Source organism: Chrysemys picta, chromosome 9 (assembly GCF_011386835.1).
Source record: "Chrysemys picta bellii isolate R12L10 chromosome 9, ASM1138683v2, whole genome shotgun sequence".
Classification (NCBI taxonomy): domain Eukaryota; kingdom Metazoa; phylum Chordata; order Testudines; family Emydidae; genus Chrysemys; species Chrysemys picta.
In genome coordinates, this window is record NC_088799.1 from 50,020,966 (window position 1) to 50,035,811 (window position 14,846).

The 14,846-nt window shown below is 51.3% G+C and overlaps 1 protein-coding gene across 5 annotated transcripts in view; it reads right to left on the bottom strand.

Annotated features, from left to right (window-relative positions):
* Positions 1 to 14,846, bottom strand: part of IGF2BP2 (insulin like growth factor 2 mRNA binding protein 2) — a 98,090-nt gene that overhangs the window by 21,087 nt on the left and 62,157 nt on the right. For all 5 annotated transcript variants that reach the window (XM_005308638.4, XM_005308639.4, XM_042853460.2 and 2 more), the window contains exons 6-10: positions 14,243 to 14,515; positions 10,996 to 11,130; positions 9,996 to 10,118; positions 9,389 to 9,524; positions 8,976 to 9,104 (exon numbers count right to left, since the gene is read on the bottom strand). In XM_005308638.4, the coding sequence (XP_005308695.1) occupies positions 8,976 to 9,104; positions 9,389 to 9,524; positions 9,996 to 10,118; positions 10,996 to 11,130; positions 14,243 to 14,515 (796 nt within the window). The remainder of the gene's footprint in view (positions 1 to 8,975; positions 9,105 to 9,388; positions 9,525 to 9,995; positions 10,119 to 10,995; positions 11,131 to 14,242; positions 14,516 to 14,846) is intronic.

Below are 14,846 nucleotides of genomic sequence, written 5' to 3' on the forward strand. Positions count from 1 at the left end.
CATGGGACAGCTCACACTCAGACCTTGCAGCTGACCCGGAGGGCACAGCTGAGCCATGCGGTGGAGTTATGGCTTGGCTGCTGACGGGATCAGGACTGTAATAAAACGTATCACCAACTGGTCCAAAGGAGGCAGCAAAAGGCAGGAGGAACCTTATACTTTGGCGAATGGCCCTGAGGAGGGAGCAGGCTGCACTAGCCACCTGGTCCTGCAGAGAGGAGGAAGTTGGGCATGAGGACAGAGTGAAAACAGCGTGATCTCGATCACCTGTAGCACTCCCTCCCAGGAGGAAGAGATTCACACAGGCAGGTCTAGCCCTAGGCACAGTTAAACTTGGGGGACATGAGGAAAGGCAGCAGACCCAGAGAAGGGACCACGGTTAAGGTGTGTGAGAAACTGAAGTCTGGGCTACACTACAGCTGTCTTACATAGACCTAGGTCAGTGTCTACATTACAGCCTTGCTCCCGCCGATGTAAGTGCCCTGCTACACCGACATGATAACTCCACCTCCACGAGAGGCATAGGGCTTATGTGGTGTCGTTAGGGCGATGCAGCATCTCTGTAGATGCTGCCTTACCTCAGCTGTTGTTTGTCAATGTCACAGGTCCACACTGAAGCTGTGAAATTGACAAGAAAGGCTGTTCCCTGTTGTGAACCCCATGCTGGGCTCACAGCTGGGGCTGTCGCCCCACGGCATGTGGGGGCTCCAGCTGTGAACCCGGATACCGCCTGGGCTCTCAGCTCCCCGCAGAGCTAACCAGCTGGAACCCGCTGTCAGCCTGATACCCACCCCAGCTCTGGACGCTGAGCTCCCCACTGCGAGCCCCACTCCCTGCTGGGAGAAGGGCAGACACCTGGGCTCCAGGCACAGAGCGCCGCACTTGGATCCTGGGCAGCTGCTGGACTCCTGAGACCCAGGGTGGGGGTAAGCTTGGGCTCTCAGCCCCCCACGCTACCCCTCTTCAGTCGGTGGAAGTCTGCTTGGTGAGGACACACACCACCGACAGCAGGGTAGTGTGGATATGAAAAATAGCAGTAATCACTGTGGGGGCTGTAAATCGAACTAACACAGGTTGATTTAATTTTGTAGTGTAGACAAGTTCTGAGTGTGAATCTCCAGCTGCTGCAGCAGAGCTGGGGCATAGCAGGCTGGCTGGGATTACAGAGCTTTGCGTGTGACAGCAGCAAGGTAACCATGCAGTGCTCAGCACTGGCTCCCATCCTATCCGTTCCTGCCACACTCACAGCTCCCTGGGCCTCAGGCCCAGCCCTCAGCTCCGTATGGGCCTCCTGTGCAGGCTGGGCGTTGGGTGTGCACCCAGGGGGAGACAGTCTGGTCCCTTGGCTGGTACGTTCCATCCCTGCCCCTACCCTGTCTGGTCTGTATAGACTGCAGCCTTTTCCATCCAGAGGGGCTGTCCATCCAGTGCCAGGTACAATGGGTCTGGGACCACGAGGCACTACTGCAAGCCACAGAACACGCTCTACAGAGGGGAAACTGAGGCACAGAGGTGACGCGACTTGTCTACCGTCACCCAGCAGGTGAGTGGCAGAGCCAGGACCAGAACCAGGACTCCTGATTTCCAAGCCACTGGCCTACCCACCAGGCCATGCGGCTGGCCGCTACGCTGTCCTACATGCTCACACCCATAAACACACACAGCAGAGGGGCCTGCTGTCCACCAAGGATCTGTCTCCAAACACCCCACAGACAAACAGCATCCGAACAAAGCCCATAGCCATTCTCAGTGCATTCACCTTCCCGGGGGAAACTGTTAGAGATTGAATAGTTTGGTGGTATGTAACCCCTTTGGGGTTTAGAAAGCATGGCTCCTTTAAATTTTTTTCTAGGGGGGAGGGGGAGAGTGAGGAAAAAAGGAGGGAAACTTCAGGGGGTGGCGCTGGAGCTCGGAGGGAGAGAGAGGCAGCAGCCCGCAAGCCCTCGAAAAGGAAGCAGCAGAGAACCTGCCTGAAGCCTGAGAGGGACAGGGCGGCCGATCGGTGACACCCCAGGACAGGAGCCAGGAGGAGCACTGTGCCAGGGAGGAATTACCCAAGAAGGACAGGCCGGATTTGAACCCAGTATCGGCTGCGAGTACTGGGGCTTGTGACTCTGCATTGGGAACGAGGAGGGAGGCTGTAGCTAGTTAAGTGGGGAGGTGATCACTCTGTGTGGCTTTGCAGAGAGCGGCAGAAGAGGGCACCGGAGGGGTTTGTTGGGGGAAGTTCACTGGCGCTGAAAACGACCAGGAGCATCCAAGACTCACCACTGGACTGAAACTTTGCTCAGGACTTTTGAACTTTGTGTGCAGACACATTGCTCAGTGTCTGCCCTTCCAGACTGTGCTACCACTGGGCCTTGGTTTGGATGCAACCCTGTTTTACTGCTCCTCCTATAGTTTCCCTTGTTGTTTTTTTCCTCTCATTCCTTTGTAAATAAATATTTCCCTTTCTTATATCCATTGTACTTTTCCTGTGGGGGTGTGTGTTTACTTTGGGGGGCTTGAAACAGGTGCCCTGGGGTGGAAGGAATTTCTCCTGCTGCATTTTATGCACACCTTCTTTTGGCCAGAGCTGCCTGCAGAGCAGACTCCATGTTAGCCACGAGGGCGCTAAAGTTACACTTGGTGGCCCGTACAGGGACTTTGCAGTACACACACACACACACACCTATGTTGCGCACCCTGGGCTCTTCTTCACAGAGCAAAGAAACTCCTGAGTGACTTTCATCTCAGTTTCAAAAAAATAAAAATAAAAATGGAGAGAGGATTACCAGAAGACCTGTGCCGAGGGGCACGAATCCCAGTAACCAAAGCTGTGCTGGTGGCGGGGTTCCCAGAAGAGATGGAACCAAATGAAATTGAGGAGAGCCTAGATGCAGCTGAAATACTGGGAAGGGTAAAGGTCCACACCCATATTTACAACTGCAAAGTGAAGGGCATGGTAGCACTATGTACTCACTCCAAGGAAGCAGATCTTGATAAAGTGCCCAAAGAGGTGCAAGTAGAAGGTATCCCCTGGACAATTCTGGGGGCAGAGCAGTCCCCTCCTAGTGTGCCAGTGTCACTTGAGGTGAATTCTTTAGCGCAGAAATTGCAAGCTCTGATGGTGGATGAGAAGCGGACAAGAAAAGAATTAATTTTGGCATTAGGAGGGGCTCCAACACCTGCAGCACCCAGCCTGGTGGGATGGGCCAAAGAGCTGGGAAATGGCTCTCAAAGATGCATTAAAGCCGGCATATGAAAGTGCTCCATACAAGCGGTTACGTTCTTTCTCGGGGGTGTCATTTGTATCCTCAGGGGAGGATGATTACAAGACCTTGGAGGGATTTTATGGTGCCACTTGTCCAAGAGTGGGAATGCTCTGATGCTGAGAAGCGGAAACGTGTGCTTGAAAGTCTGAGGGGGCCTGCCATGCGAATTATCCGAGTCCTGAAAGACTCCCAACCAGCTGCCACAGTGCAAAACTATTTAACCGCTCTTGAGAGTGTCTATGGTGCTACTAATAGCAGTGAAAACCTGTATTATTGTTTCCGCCATACCTACCAGGAGCCCCACGAACGATTGTTGGATTTCATCAGGAGACTAGAGGATTTGCTAGGAATTTCTCCTGCTGCATTCCTGCGTGCACCTTCTCTTGGCCAGAGCTGCCTGCAGAGCAGACTCCATCTTGGCCACGAGGGCGCTAAAGTTACAGGTACAAGAAACAGACGACTTGATGTGTGCACGTATTGATGAATACAAGACATGTGTGTGCCCCACCAAACAGTGCTTTTGTGGGAGACCCGCACAGCTCTGCTGAGACATCCTCGCCTGCTCTCGTTATGTATTTCATTAAGTCCATTTTTGCAATACCCTCAACAGAAACATTGCACAGCTCTGTGGGGTTTTTGCTGATCTGCAGCAGCCTCAGATGGCGTCACCTGATATTACTGTGTGCGACTGACACAGGTGTCTGTGTTGCCTGCCATATCACTTGCTAGTGGAAGAAATCTCTGCCTGAACACGGGGAGTGCCTGGCCCTCCAGGAGCAAAGACTGCAAACAAAAAAGGCTTCTCCATATCCTGGCTTATTAGAAGGGATTTAAAGCCACCAAGTGAAACATCTAAGCCTTGATTCCAGGATCATTAATTCCCTTCAACTTTTCAGTCACCCAAGCATCTCCAAGCAGGCATATTTGATATCAAAGTGCACATGGATGTATTATTTGGCCTTAATTTGCAATAGGATTTCTGCAGAGGATTCTCTCCCTTTTGGTTGACTGAACTTTATACAATAGATGTTTGCAAATCACCTTACAAAGGCTTTGATAAAAAAACAAATAGAGCCCAGTTCGTTGGGCAGCAGGGTGAATTTTCCATGTTTTAGCCCTTTTTCTAAAACAGCATGCATCAGATCTTCGGGGGGCTGATCACAAGCAGCGGTCACCCTCACTCATTGCAGGAGATCTGCAGGATACAGCCAGGCGTTTGCAGCTCTTTCACGTCTGCTATGATTGTACAGAGCGACACAAGTGACAGGCTCAGAATGCACAGTGACTAACGACGCTAGTTGCTTGCAGGACAATTTGTCTGGGCGGATGGAGGCAGAACTGTACCCCTCAGACAGAAATGCACATACACAGCACTAATACATAAGTCTGCATCCCCCCATCCTCCCACACACACCACCCATGCACACACATGCACCCTCTGCTTCCCAGGAGAGCTCTCCTGAGTGGTACATTCTTTCAATAATATGCCCTGTCTCTAATTTCACTCCGTTCCCCACCTGTTGTGCATATACAGCTAGGAGGTTGCGTAACCTACAGACGTCAGACTGGGAATAGGGCTTTTTATCCTTCCTCCCCCTTTGCCCAAGAAACATTACAGAAGGGAAGGAAGTAGCTTAGTGTGAGAGCTCTCCACTCGTGGTTAGACTGACAAGGAGAGGGCAGGGAGCCAACGCTTGGCCTGGAGCACATTTTATATTTGGCATAATAAATCATTTAATTTTTCTCTAAAAATAAACTGCCAAGTAGCTTTGCTGGGGCTTTGGGGTCACAGGAGTTTGCTGGGAATGTACACTCCTCCCTTATATCATGTGCACGTTCCCAAAGTAATGCACCAGTCCTAAGAAATGTGAACATTGACATGCGGTGTTCATGAGGAAAACACACATATACAAATACACCACGCAGAAAAGCATGGACACAGTCAGGGCTTTGGAGCTGTGCTCCGGCTCCGCTCCAGCTCCAGGCAAAAACCTGCAGCTCCATTGGTCCGGAGCTGCACTGGGCTCCGCTCCAAAGCCCTGACAGATACACACACACACACACACACACACACACACGCTGGTTTTGCAGTCAACATTTTGTGTTCTTTCTGCACCACCCCCCAAGTATTTCAACTCTGAACGGTGTAAAACTCACCATCCCTCTCCGATCACTTGGCCGCTATGGTTTTCAGAAAAAATAATAAAAGTAAATAGACTTGTTCTCGGTTCCAAATACAGTTACAGCAGCTGAACTGAAATGGTGACACGGAGTGTTAGATACGCCGTAGATCAGGGGTTTATCTGCAGGAGTTAAAAGCCATCTCTGTGATTTCCTGCAGTGCTATCCAAAATCAAGAAGTTATGAAATAATCACTCCATACCAGCAAATCAAGCTGATCGCACAGTTTCCATTGTCAATCCTCTCAACATGCTGTATCTATGCATCTCTGTTCGCCTACCGTGCAGGCAAATTAGGAAGAACGCAGCTCAGAATACGCAGTCACTTATCATATACGGCTCTGGGCTCTCTATCAACTTTCACAAACGGATGTCAAGGTACTTATCCCAACTCTGGACACACAGGCAGAGAGAGCGAAGTGTCCACTCCAAGGCGTGTCTGGCACCTGCCGGCACCTGTCTGCCTGGGCTCAGGCAGGCCCAGCAGCGGCACAGCCAGGACAGTTTTCGAAAACTGCCCCAATTGGGTTGGTTTTGCCTCACGTGTCCAGAGAGTGCAGTGGCTGTGCGAATCGTCACAATCCCACCCCTGGAAAGGCACTGCTGCACCGTTAATGGGGCAACTCCAGCATGGCTGGTTAAAAAATGATCCCACTCGTTTTGAAACGATCAAGTAATAAACACAGTTCCCATGAACTGACATCAAAGTTGTCTGACACCCGACAAACGTACAGCCCTCCTCCAGGATGAAACCATTCCTCAGAGGGATGGTGTATTACTCAGCATTACTCACACTAGCTATGTCTGCTTTATGGTATTTCATCCACTTCCAAGCCAAGGGCTGCTCTTCACCCCTGCAGGAGCCTTTCCCAGTTCTCTCTCGCTGTCACCTCAAAGAGCCTGGCCCTGCTTCCTGAGAATCACCCTGCATGGGCTCTGTTGGGGTACTCAGATCCCAGCTTAGCCAGAGCTAGGATGGGCATGGCCAGACAGGCTGTTTCCGAGGTAACCCACCCCAAGTAATCCAGGCTTTTACAGAGGACAGCACACTTAGAGTTGCGCCAGAAATGGGTTGGGAGGCAGTGCAGAATGAAGAGCGCAGAAGTCATGTGTCTGTCAGCTCACCGCACTTGAGAGCTGGCCGTAGCACATGAAGCTTCTGAGTGACCTTCAGCTGTAGAGCATGTTACACCAGGAGAGCCTGGAAGAGCCAAAGTCACAGTTGAAGCCTGCCCCGAACAGGCCACCCCAGATAAAGGGCTCCCCGGGGTAGCACTGCCCCGTGTGAGTTCTGGAGCGGTGATGGACACACACAAAGGCTGTGAAGACCCCTCACAAGGAGGAGGAAAGATTCACAATCTTCTTCATAGAACCACCAAAATGCAGGGCTGGAAGGACCTCGAGAGGTCATTAAGTCCAGCCCCCTGCGCTGAGACGGGACCAAGTAAACCTAGATCATCCCTGACAGATGTTTGTCCAACCGGTTCTTAAACACCTCCAGTGATGGGGATTCTACAACCTCCCTTGGAAGCCCGTTCTGGAGCTCAACTACCCTTATAGGTAGAAAGTTTTTCTTCATATCTAACCTAAATCTCCCTTGCTGCAGATTGAACTTCTTGTCCTACCTTCAGTGGACATGGAGAACAACTGATCGCTTTATAACAGCCCTTAACATATTCGAAGACTATCAGGTCCCCCCTCAGTCTTCTTTTCTCAAGACTAAATAGGCCCAGTTTTTTTAACCTTTCCTCATAGGCCAGGTTTTCTAAATCTTTAATCATTTTTGTTGCTCTCCTCTGGACTCCTACAATTTCTCCAGTACTGCAGCTGGGGCCTCACCAGTGCTGAGTAGAGCAGTACTATCATGTCCCGTGTTTTACATAGGAGATGCCTGTCAATACACCCCAGATTGACAGTAGCTTTTTTGCAGCTGCATCATACTCTTGACTAGAATCCCAGATCCTTTTCAGCAGCACCGACACCTAGCCAGTTAGTCCCCATTTTCTACTTGTGCGTTTGATTTTTCCCTCCTAAGTGTCGTACTCAGCACTTGTCTTTATTGAATTCTGTCTGTTTGAATTCAGACCAATTGTCCAATTTGGCAAGGTCGTTTTGAATTCTAATCTTGTCCTCCAAAGTGCTGGCAGCCCCTCCCACAATGGTGTCACCCCCAAATTTTATAAGCACTCTCTCCACTTCATTATCCAAGTCATTAATGAAAATATTGAATAGCACCAGACCCAGGACTGAGCTGTACGTGTCTCCCTAAATACGCCCTCCCAGTCCGACAGCACACCATTAATAACGACTCTTTGAGTAGGTCTTTCACCCAGGTGTTCACCCACCTTTATAGGAATTCCATCTAGACCCCATTTCCCTAGCTGGCTTATAGGAACGTCATGTGGGACTGCTTTCAAAGCCTTACTAAAATCAAGCTCTCTCATGGCTCCAGCTCCTGCCCATGCACTCAGCCAGTAACCCTGCTCTGCTCCTGCCCAGCTGCACCATCTCTGTTTGGGATGAGCTTTCGCCTAGGAACCTCACTCACTCAGGCACTAGGAAAGCAAGCAGGCTCCAGAACCTGGCTTCACACTGAGCTGAGAATCACCAGCTGGCCAAGTCTCACAGCCTACAGTGGGATGGGGAGAGATGAGTGAATCCAGAGGGTGCTGGATTTGGTTCATCACTACCTCCTTTAACTGTTCCATAGCCCGAATCCTGGCCTTGTTACTGTTTTTAATTCCGACTGACTTCTGCCTAAGCAGCTGCTGAGTATGGACACCAGATCTGGGCTCTGTGTAGGAGTGTTTGACGTGAACACCAAGTGTGCTTATTTCAGGGTTTGCAGGGGTGTGTGCAGAGCCTGGGATCACCCACCACCAATACGTGCTGTTCTACAAGCTTGTCACCCGCAGACATGCAGACCCCAGCCCCGCCCCGCCCCCACCCCATTCCACAGGCCAGCTGGGCAAGGGAGCACGCTCTGTACCCCCGAAGGGGGGGAAGCACAAGGTGCATTGCTCCTGCTGGCGCAGTGCAGGTCCATGCTGCCCCAAACGCAGGCCAGAGATTTAAAACCGCAGCAAGCCCTTAAAGGAAAAAAATATGTACAAAAGTACTGACCTAGGCCTAACTGGGAGGGATTATACACAAGTCTATACAGTGCTGGGGCGCTGCTTCTCCTTTCTGGGTCCCCAGCCCCAAATATAGCACGTGAGGCCCCATCCTGCTGGGAGAGCAAAATCTCCGCAGGCTGAGGAAAGCTGCGGGCGCCTGAAGAGTTCGTACTCCAGCAAGAAGCAGAATCTCCCTGGTGCTGGGGCCCCAGGGGGGAGGGATCGGGCTATAAACAAATCCTCCCAAAACCATCAAGAAAAAAATCAGTGCTCTTATACAAGAGTGTATACGGGACACCGTCTGCCAAAGCCATACCTGTCCTCACTAGAGGGTTAGCGTGAGAGTGTCTCCTCCTAACCCCACTGAGCTAGGGGAACACACCCCGCATGCACACACACAGAGGCCTGGCCTGCCGCGTACTTACCGCAAAGGGGTTGTAGGAGGCAGCTGCAGCAGCTCCGCGGGCTCCCGCTGCAGAGGGCAGCATGGACAGCCCCGTGGAGAAGATCCCTAGTGCGCTGAGGTTCAGCCCGGGGATCAGGTTGGCTTGTTGCTAGAAATGCAAAACACAGAGACATGGGAAACATGGAACAAATAGGGGGTGGGGGGGAAGAAGCGGGGAAGCCACACGCGCCAAAGTGCCCAATGACTCCTACACGTCTGCCCAGACAGCTCGATCCAGTGGGGCCCGTTCTGCATCAGCCCCATGATGAGCAGAACCGCCTGCCAACACCCTGGGGCCAACTTCACCAGCTTCCACTGGACTAACTCTGGCTCTGGCCCTGACATTTGAGGTCTCTACTGGGAGGATGGGAGCCGCGGGAAGGGGGTGCTTACGTTGACGGCGACAATATCATTCTCATAGGCCTCTCGCAACTTCTTCATGATCTCCACTTCGGCATTGGAGCAGGCCTCGATGCTGCCCTTCACCGTGATGGTCCGTTCAGGGTTATAAATGGTTAAATCCTGTAAACTAAGCAGTTACGGACAGGTGAAACTGCTGCCATCAAGGCAACAGAAAAGCAAGCTGCCTTCACCCTCCTGCTTAGAGCAGGGAACCTTCTCCTTGGAGCAGCCAGGAAGAACCCAGGGCTGCAGATTATCTCCCACCGGCCAGCCACTTCCACTGGCCATTGTGCAGGGGAGCATAGCCTGGATGTCCTGTTTCCATTCCAGACCTTCCCAACATGGCTCGCTTTACCGGCATCCATGTCTTCACCAGAGCCGGGCTGGGTGGAGCACCCCTGCCTGTGTCTGTGCACCTTTGGAGGATTCCTAAGCTGGCTCCACACGCTCACCAGCGTGTACCCTGAGGGCTGGCCTCAGCAGCTCCCCTGACGCTCACCTCCCGCAGCCAGAGAGCAAGGAGCCCAGTTTTGGGCCATGCAGTAGCTCTCTGGGCTGGAGGCAGGTTGTTCTCCTCCGCCAGGATATATCAACTTACGGAGAGATGGTGATCTTGGTCCCTGTGTCTTGCTCAATTTTCTTCAGGTTTCGTCCCTCTTTGCCGATCAGTCTCCCAACTAGACTGTTGTGTGCTAAGATTTTCAAGGGAACCTCTTCGGCGCTAAAATAAACAAAAGGCGTTTGGTGTTTTTTATAAGTTCTTTTTCCCCCTGTTCTCCTATCACCAGTATGCTCCAAACCGTGGAGTTCTCCTGGCCAGGAACACACACAAAAAGAAAAGAAAAGTAGGACAAAAACACCATATGGACTTTTTTCATTGCAAAACCTGTACATTTGTAGAGTCCTTGTCATGTAAAGAATCTGAAATGAGTCCTCTCCACACTTACAGAAAATCCAGACAAATAGCTCCTCCTGCAGCTAACCGTTTGGGACAGGAGGGGAATCAAAATAACCCTGATCTAGAAAGACTGATTGCAACTGGGGCTGGTCGACAATGGGTTGGTATTTTCCCATGAAAAAATTCAAACCACACACAAAAAAATTTTCATTTGGTTCAAACTTCTTTAAGGGATTTTAAAATTGTTTCAATGAAACAAGTTGAATTGCTACTATTTGTTTCAAATTGCTGTCTGGAAAAAAGGAAATCGACCTGAATCTCCCGAACACAGGAAATGGACTCCCATTCCAGCAGGGAGAAGGGGAGAGAAAACGCAAGCATTGAAAGCATGGGTCCTAAGGCATTACTAAAAGCCTGAGGCTTTACATGTGGGCTGGTTTCCTTTGCTGTCAAACCAGGCATGTTCTAGTAACCAAAACCTTACATCAGTTAGTTGTGCTGACTAAGCCTTTTAAATACACAAACATATTAAACCAAATCCCCATTCTTTTACACAGGCAACTATTACATTTTCTCTGCTGGACCTCTGGGGATTTATTCTTCAAACCGGCTCATTACTCTCCATCATTGTTTCTCCCCGCCTGATGCATGTGGCTGCAGGAATCCTCCTCCTGTGGAGTGCTCTGTGCGGAACACTTACGATTTAGTCTCGTCCGCTTCTTTCTGCATGATATCGAGGATCATGCGGCACGCTTCAGAGCACCCTTCGGGGCTGGCGTGGATGGTGATTGGCTTCTCAGCAGCACCGGCATTCTCCTTCCGATGGATGTCTACCCTGCACCAAGAGAATCAGCACAGAGAAGCCCGAGATCAGGCTGACGTCATAACAAGGCACTTCAACGAAGCATCAAAGATAGTGCATCTATTTGCGTTACATTGCGTTTACACTGCTGTCTACAGACAGTACCTCTGAACCAGGAGTCATGCTCACGCTGCTGAAACCAGCTCTGAACCAACCATCCTGAAGGGACCAGAATTCAGCACGTGGCTGCACTGACAGTTGTGCAGAACCGTGGAAAACTCACCAGATGCACTCACCATTCAGGACAGGTTTGTTTCAAGGTTTGTTAAACTTTTTGCAGGAATCCGGGCCTAAGTTTTGAATGATTGACGGCCCAGGTTTGCATGAACCCAGACTGAGTTCTACTAAACACAGGATTTCAAACAGTGTTGGCACTAAACCAGGTTCAACTCAGATTTGACTTTCTTTGGCTTTAAGATTTGGGATTAATTTGCAAGTGAAAATCAAAGAGAATGAGTGGGTGGGGGGAGCTGAGCCAACACAGATCAGCGCAGAGCTGGTCCCTAAGACGCAGAGCAGAGTTTTTTCGGTTCCAGCAGGTGCCAGTACTGCTATACGTTCTTCTCCTCAGCTTCTTTGGGATCCACCAGAATACGGCAGGGCAACGGAGCTCTGCTGCGGCACCCACAGGCCTGAGGGCAGGGAGAGGCGTCACAGCCGCTGCACAGCGCAAGTGGTATGTTAAAAACCAAAAGTGAAGTGAGTGCGTGAGTGTGTCTCTCTGCACGTGTGTGCGTCCCCGTCCCAGCTGGAGAGGATGACCCCACTTTGTGTGCACGTGTGAGTGCTGCTCTCTTTGTTAGGAAATGTCTTGTATATTACAGAGGAATAGTCACACTTAGGCAGCATCACATAGGAAAAGAATTACACCAAGAGAGGGATTTGACCTTCAGTTTTGGTACTCTTGGAGATATCTGTATCTTAATTAGGGCTTTCACCTTCCCATAGCTGATTGTGACATGACAGGAACAGACCAGGGGTCCATTTAGCCCAGCTAGCCTTCTCCAACAGCAGCTTGTACTGGATGCTTTCGAAGGAGACCAAATATCCCCCTAATGCACTTGGCCATATCTGCAACTCTTGTTCTCTCAGACCCTGGCTGAAGATCAGCTCACACCAGCAGGCTGGACTGTGGCTTCACTCCACAGTCTGGATTTTGGGGCTCCAGGAGGTGTACCGGGGAGGGCTGTGCTGCAGGGGGAGCCTGGGAAGCATTTGGGCTGCTAGCCAGGGTGCAGCATGCATTTCCCCCACTCCACACCCCCATATTGACTCTGCTCTGCTGGCCAGTGCATGGCTACAGACTGGTCCTCGTACTGCCCACTCTGGTGTGGCTGTTGCTGTTGAGAACACTAGCCTGGAGCAGCTCTTGTGCTCACTCAGGGTGCAGGAGAGCTGTGGCTGAGTCGTGCTCAGGGGGGCGGGATGGGGAAAGTGCCACGCACCCTCTCCTCCCACAGAGGGCTTCTCACAATTCGTGATAGCTGCTACAAGGCATTCGGTTACTCCGTATAACCCAGGACGTTAGTCTCCCTCAAAACAGGTCTAATCCTGTTCAGGCTCTTGAGAAGATCAATAATTTAATGATAACCTGTGGGACTTGCTGATGCAGTGTAACCAGATAATTGTATGTCACATTAATGCTGAATACCGTGATGGATCTGGTAGCAGCATCTTCTCTTATGACGGCCAGGCTGAAGCTACAAAGATTAGCAATCCTCAGTGTGTTTCAGAGTGAGCTGAATACCAGCTGGGGTCAAGACATTTTTTTGCCCAAGTAGGTGTATTATCAGGATTTGCACATTTTCCTCTGACGCTGCTGTCAGGAGGAGGACATCTAGAGGAACTAAATGGATTGTGGATCAGTTCTGGGATGATAATTTCTTTGTCCTGCTATGTCTTCGTGTACAGAGACAGGCGGCAGTTGATGACTGATGAATTTTGGGTTAAACACAAATAGCTTTGGGCAATAACAAACTGGAGAGGGAAAACTGTGAAGAAAATCAGAATGTTACATACATGTTCAGCATTAGCGAGGCAGATCTGAAAAACCCCACCAGCAGCAGACTCCTTCTTTAAACAACACAAGATTAGAGCAGGGGGAAAGGGTTAAAGTCGGACGCACAGCCTGGGCGCTGCAATCTACTAGCAATTCTCCCATTTCCAAGTAATGTACTCCTGACACCGAGCTCTCCTCTGAAGCCTCTATTTGTCACATCCGGGATTTTATAAAGTGCCCTAAAGGCATCGCTCAGGAGGGCCTTGCTCACTAATCCTGGGATCAGCCTCATGCCACTTGGATTTTCTTCCCAATTTGTGTGTTCCTTGCTAGAGCAATGGGCTGAGATGACCTGACTCTTGGCCTATCTATGCTTCTGGGCCCTGCTCCTGTGCTGCGACGTGTGCCAGCATCGCACAGCAGCGGCAGGGCTCGGTCTTTGAACACGCACAGCCCGGGAAGAGCTGCCTTCTGGTTCTCGCTGCCGGCAGTGCTCAGGCGTTCAGCTGTTACAACACACGCTCTGATCAGAAGTAAGGGGCCCTGTTACTGACCTCATCCAAGAAGAGACTCCCCCTTTCATGGGCCAATCTGAATGGTTTGGGAACTGTGACCCCAGGCAGGAGATGATCTTGTGACCAGACGCCAATTTAATTCAAACTAGGGTGTTCAGTCACTGGCCAGCACTGCATGCGGTGCCAAGCCAGCCTGCCCCAGAGGGAGCTTGGGAATGGACGGTGTAGCACGGAGGCATGGTCCCTCCCCTAGCAGCAGGGTGAATGCATGAGGCACCAGCTCCGAGAATTGGGACACTTATTCCTGGGCCTAATTTCAGGCTCCCAGGTTGGACCGTTCTGGTATTATGGCGTGATGGCCAGCACTGCCGTGCTGTGTGCCCGCTGCTGCTCTGATTGCTACCATCCTAGACATCAGACTGAGACAAGAAAGCATTGCATTAATGGCACAGGCAATGACACATTCCTGGCATACAGGCGAGCAGGCTCTAGCGCACCCAATCTGAGCTGGGCAACTACAGGCCACCTGCGGAGTCCTGGGGAAGGAAACACAACCGTTCGCGGTACTTACTTGGACTGGGTTTGCTTAGTGAGGTTCTTTATGGTCAAGCCCTCCTTTCCTATGATCGCACCAACAAACTGCGTGGGGACCAGGATCCGCAGTGGGAAATCGAGCTGTTTGGGCTGTGAGGAGCCCCCCGGGGAGGGGCCCCGCTCCCTGGAGGCACGGCCCCCCCGGCGGGACCGCTGAGGGGGCGGAGGGGAGCTCACCTCTTCATCCGGGATGTAGGAAATCTTGAAGGAATAGTTCTCAAACTGGTGGCCGCTGAGCTTTTCAATTGCTCTGAAAGGTAGAGAAAAGAAGCCACTGGTTAGGCCCTGCACCAGCTGCGGGTGCCAGGCCTGAGCACTTTTGCCAGGAGACAAGCCACTGACCTGACCAGGTGCAGAGACTGTCCCCGTCCCTGTGGACTGGGTAAATGTCCACACTGTCTGGGCATGGTCCAAGGTCTCTCCTAGGAGCACAGGCGTCCCTAGAGCAGAGATCTCACGGCTCCCCAAGCCTGGGCCTTCGCCCCTGTCAGAGACATCCAAATGCCTCAGACAGTCACAATGTGTCCAAAGGGTGTGTGTAACCCACTGCCACTTGGCAGGGCTCTGTTCTCCTCGAGGGC